The sequence below is a fragment of the Manihot esculenta genome, chromosome 16 (assembly GCF_001659605.2).
Source record: "Manihot esculenta cultivar AM560-2 chromosome 16, M.esculenta_v8, whole genome shotgun sequence".
Taxonomy (NCBI): domain Eukaryota; kingdom Viridiplantae; phylum Streptophyta; class Magnoliopsida; order Malpighiales; family Euphorbiaceae; genus Manihot; species Manihot esculenta.
The window spans coordinates 2,152,040-2,155,802 of NC_035176.2; the positions used below are offsets into that span (position 1 = coordinate 2,152,040).

The following is a 3,763-nucleotide window of genomic DNA, read 5'->3' on the forward strand; positions in this document are numbered from 1 at the left end:
TGAAATTGTTTAAGAAATTAGTTTTCTCAATTTAATTATGTTGTTTAAGATAAAATACATCTTTATTTAATAGTAAAATATTATTTTTATAATTTAAAATATAAAAAATTTAGTATTTTAATTAACACAAAAGCTTAAAAAATATGTAGAAAATGTATATAATTTTTAAAATTATAAAAAAATTAAAAAATAATATTTTGTCAAATAATTACTTATTTCACCCTTCATAAAAATATAAAAATTTAATTAATAAAAAAATTGAAAGCAAAATACATTACCTTAATTGGATTTATTTCCCTCTCAACAGCTACGCCAACCGTCAATACGATTTTTTTGCCGATAACAATCTGAACTAATTACTACTTCCCTTTTATCAAAATGAATTTTCCATTGATAGAGTAATATCGTCTGTCATTGATTCAGTCGACTTTTAAAGATTCTTTGGATTCCACTTTTGTATACCCATCAACCATTATTCTCAATTCACACTTTCAAGGAAAATATTTAAAGGTAGAGAATCTTCAATCCTCTGCTTTTGAATTCTGCACCATATTTTGCTTTCATATCCTCTCCTCTACATACCAATCCCAGAGGAGTGGTCATACAATTTCTTGTTTTTAACGTTAATCTTGATAAGGTTTCTGTCTTTAAGGGCAATTCTTCCTTCAAAATTGGTTCGTGGGGTTATAATAATTTTCATGTTTACGCTTCTGTTTGCAGAGTGAAAGAATACCCAGAAGCCAATGACTACTGCTGATGGAAGTGGAGCTCTGGCTCCGCCACCAAGGCTTGAGGTTTGTGCTCAGCTTACACTTGGTTTAATCAATTGGGATTGATTGTTGAATTAATTTTCTGTGATGTCCAGGGAAAATATAAAGCATTGTTTGTTTGTTGGATTCTTGGACTTGGGTCCCTTGTTGCTTGGAATACTATGCTGACCATAGGAGATTACTATTATAGTTTGTTTCCTGAGGTGGGTATCTTCATTTGTTTCTGAACCTGAAATTTTCTTAGTACTGATTGAGGATTTGTCAGTTTTGAGTCCTCGTACTGTTCGCAGAACCATTTGTTTTAACGATTATGATCTTCTTTTTCCATCATTTTTGAAGAGTTACCATCCTTCAAGGGTACTGACTCTAGTCTACCAACCGTTTGCTCTGGGGACGATGGGGTTACTAGCATACAATGAATCAAAAGTTGATACTAGAAAGAGGAACATAGCTGGATACATTCTTTTCACTGCAAGTACTTTGATGCTTTTGGTTGTAAGTACTGTCAATCTCTATTTGTTATCTCATCCAACTTGAATTGTGAATAATAAGTAATTTGGCTATACTTCGCTGCCAAATTATTTTATTTCAGCTGGACTTGGCCACATCAGGCAAAGGGGGAATTGGATATTTCCTTGGCATATGTGCTGTAGTCGCTGTTTTTGGACTTTCAGATGCTCATGTCCAAGGTGGAATGGTTGGAGACTTGTCTTTCATGTGCCCTGAATTCATCCAAGTTTGTCTTTCTTCTTGCCATTTCCTTTGAATTCTTGGATTTTCAGAATAATTTGAGACACTTATACACCTTGGTTGTTTCTTTATGGTATTAGTCCTTCCTTGCTGGGTTGGCTGCAGCAGGAGCACTGACCTCTGCTTTGAGGCTAATCACAAAAGCAGCATTTGAAAAGGCCAGTGATGGGCTTCGAAAAGGAGTTAGTATGTGACTCTTTCTTCAATTTATTCAACCTTGTCCGTCAATTTTTCATTCTTGATCTGAATTTTGAAGTACGCCTATTAATGACCATTCTCTTGTTTAAATTTTTGCAGTGTTTTTTTTAGCAATCGCCACTTTGGTGGAGCTTCTATGTGTTATATTGTATGCATTTGTCTTCCCTAAACTGCCAATAGTGAAGTATTACCGTGCAAAAGCAGCCTCAGAAGGATCAAAAACTGTTTCAGCTGATCTTGCAGCAGCAGGAATCCAAACCCAACAAGTAATGCAACTTCCTTATAATCCTCCTGCATTTATATTACTTTCTAACATACCTAACTTCTTTAATCTCATTTTAGTATTTACATGATCATTAGAGTTCCTTTAAAATTGAAATCCAATAAAAATTCTTGTTTGTTTGCAGGCTGACCCCAAACAAGTTGAACGATTGAGCAACAAGGAACTGTTCTTACAAAATATTGATTATGCAATTGACCTGTTTCTGATATATGTACTGACCTTATCAATTTTCCCTGGATTCATATATGAAAATACTGGTGAACACCAGTTGGGTTCTTGGTAAGCCTAAATTCATGATTGTAGAAGAAAAGCTTGGTTTAGATGTTTACTGTAGAAGGACCTTATAGACTTAGATCAACTATAGGAAAAATTACTATTAGGTCCCTAAGTTTTTAGCAAATTCACTAGTTCGTCCTTGTTTCAAAATTGCTCAATTATAACATCCTATATTTTGTAAAATTGAACTATTTAATCCTTTTATTAAAGAAATTGTTAATCAACTTATTTTAGTCTTGGTCAAAGGGACAAATAGTGTGAATACTTAAAATAACATGGACTAAATAATATATAAAATTAAGATTATAGGGGCAGCTAACTGTTTTTTTTTTTTAACAAAGTGCCTAAAAAGTTGGACTTTACAAAATACAAGAACGTTTTATTTGAGTGATTTTGAAACATGGACGAACTAGTGAATTTTTAAAAAATTCAAGAACGTGACAGTAATTTATCATTGACTATAATCTGACAACTGATGGTGTTTCAGGTATCCACTTGTTCTGATTGCAATGTACAATATTTTGGATCTCATTGCAAGATACATTCCCCTGGTGAAATGCTTGAAATTGGAGTCAAGAAAAGGCCTAATGATCGCAATTCTGTCTCGTTTTCTACTGATTCCTGCATTCTACTTCACAGCAAAATATGCTGATCAAGGATGGATGATCATGCTCACATCTTTTCTGGGACTAACAAATGGTTATCTCACTGTGTGTGTCTTAACAGTGGCACCCAAAGGTTACAGGGTTAGTTCACAACTTGAAAAATATGTTGTAATATGGAACACAAATGTAGGATTTTGATTTGGTTTGGTTTCTGATGAAAATAGATTTCCTGGTTTTGCAGGGACCTGAGCAGAATGCTCTGGGTAATCTTCTTGTGGTGTTCTTGTTAGCTGGGATATTTGCAGGGGTTTCTCTTGATTGGCTGTGGCTTATTGGTAATGGTTCATTCTAAGAAGCCATTTCTGATGAAGTCTGCATTATATTAAGTCAGCAATAGTTTCACTTCCTAACAATTTTCAATATGGAAATACTTGTCTAGACTCTTTAGATTTACTAAGGGCACAATAATCACAGTGGATTTCACATGAAAGTGAAATCTCCATGTTTGTATTTTGAATCAATCATAGATCTTGTTTAGGCAAGAACTGTCGTTCTAGCTTATTAGAATTGATTGTAAATATTTATCAAAGGATTGCAAGTCAATTTCATGTTTTGGCTACCATGTGTTGTCTTGATTCTTGATCATTAAGATCAACTTCATTTGCATGTTGATTCATGTTTTGGAATATTATTCTCTATTACGACCATTCCAGTACTATCTATCACCATAGCAGAAGAAGCTGCAGTTTAAAGAGGTCTGGATTTGGTGGCATAAAATGAAGGAGATAAGAAGACAGTGGTGAAATTATAGAGTGAATGGGGAGAGAGGTCAAGTGTACAGAAAATCAAGCCACTATAATTTCTTCACCATTACAATAATT

General features: G+C 33.8%; 1 protein-coding gene across 2 annotated transcripts; it reads left to right on the forward strand.

Moving 5' to 3' along the window:
• Window positions 1-307: 307 nt before the first annotated feature.
• Window positions 308-3,501, forward strand: LOC110602911 (equilibrative nucleotide transporter 3). 2 transcript variants are annotated; one of them, XM_021740510.2, is made up of 10 exons: window positions 308-510; window positions 721-794; window positions 866-973; window positions 1,110-1,265; window positions 1,363-1,506; window positions 1,601-1,706; window positions 1,818-1,984; window positions 2,126-2,280; window positions 2,765-3,023; window positions 3,124-3,501. In XM_021740510.2, exons 2-10 carry the CDS (start codon window positions 744-746, stop codon window positions 3,232-3,234), a joined length of 1,257 nt encoding a protein of 418 aa, XP_021596202.1. In that variant the 5' UTR covers window positions 308-510; window positions 721-743; the 3' UTR covers window positions 3,235-3,501. The 2 variants fall into 2 exon arrangements, with proteins under 2 accessions (XP_021596202.1, XP_021596201.1); XM_021740509.2 differs by having other exon boundaries at window positions 504-637.
• The last annotated feature ends 262 nt before the right edge of the window (window positions 3,502-3,763 follow it).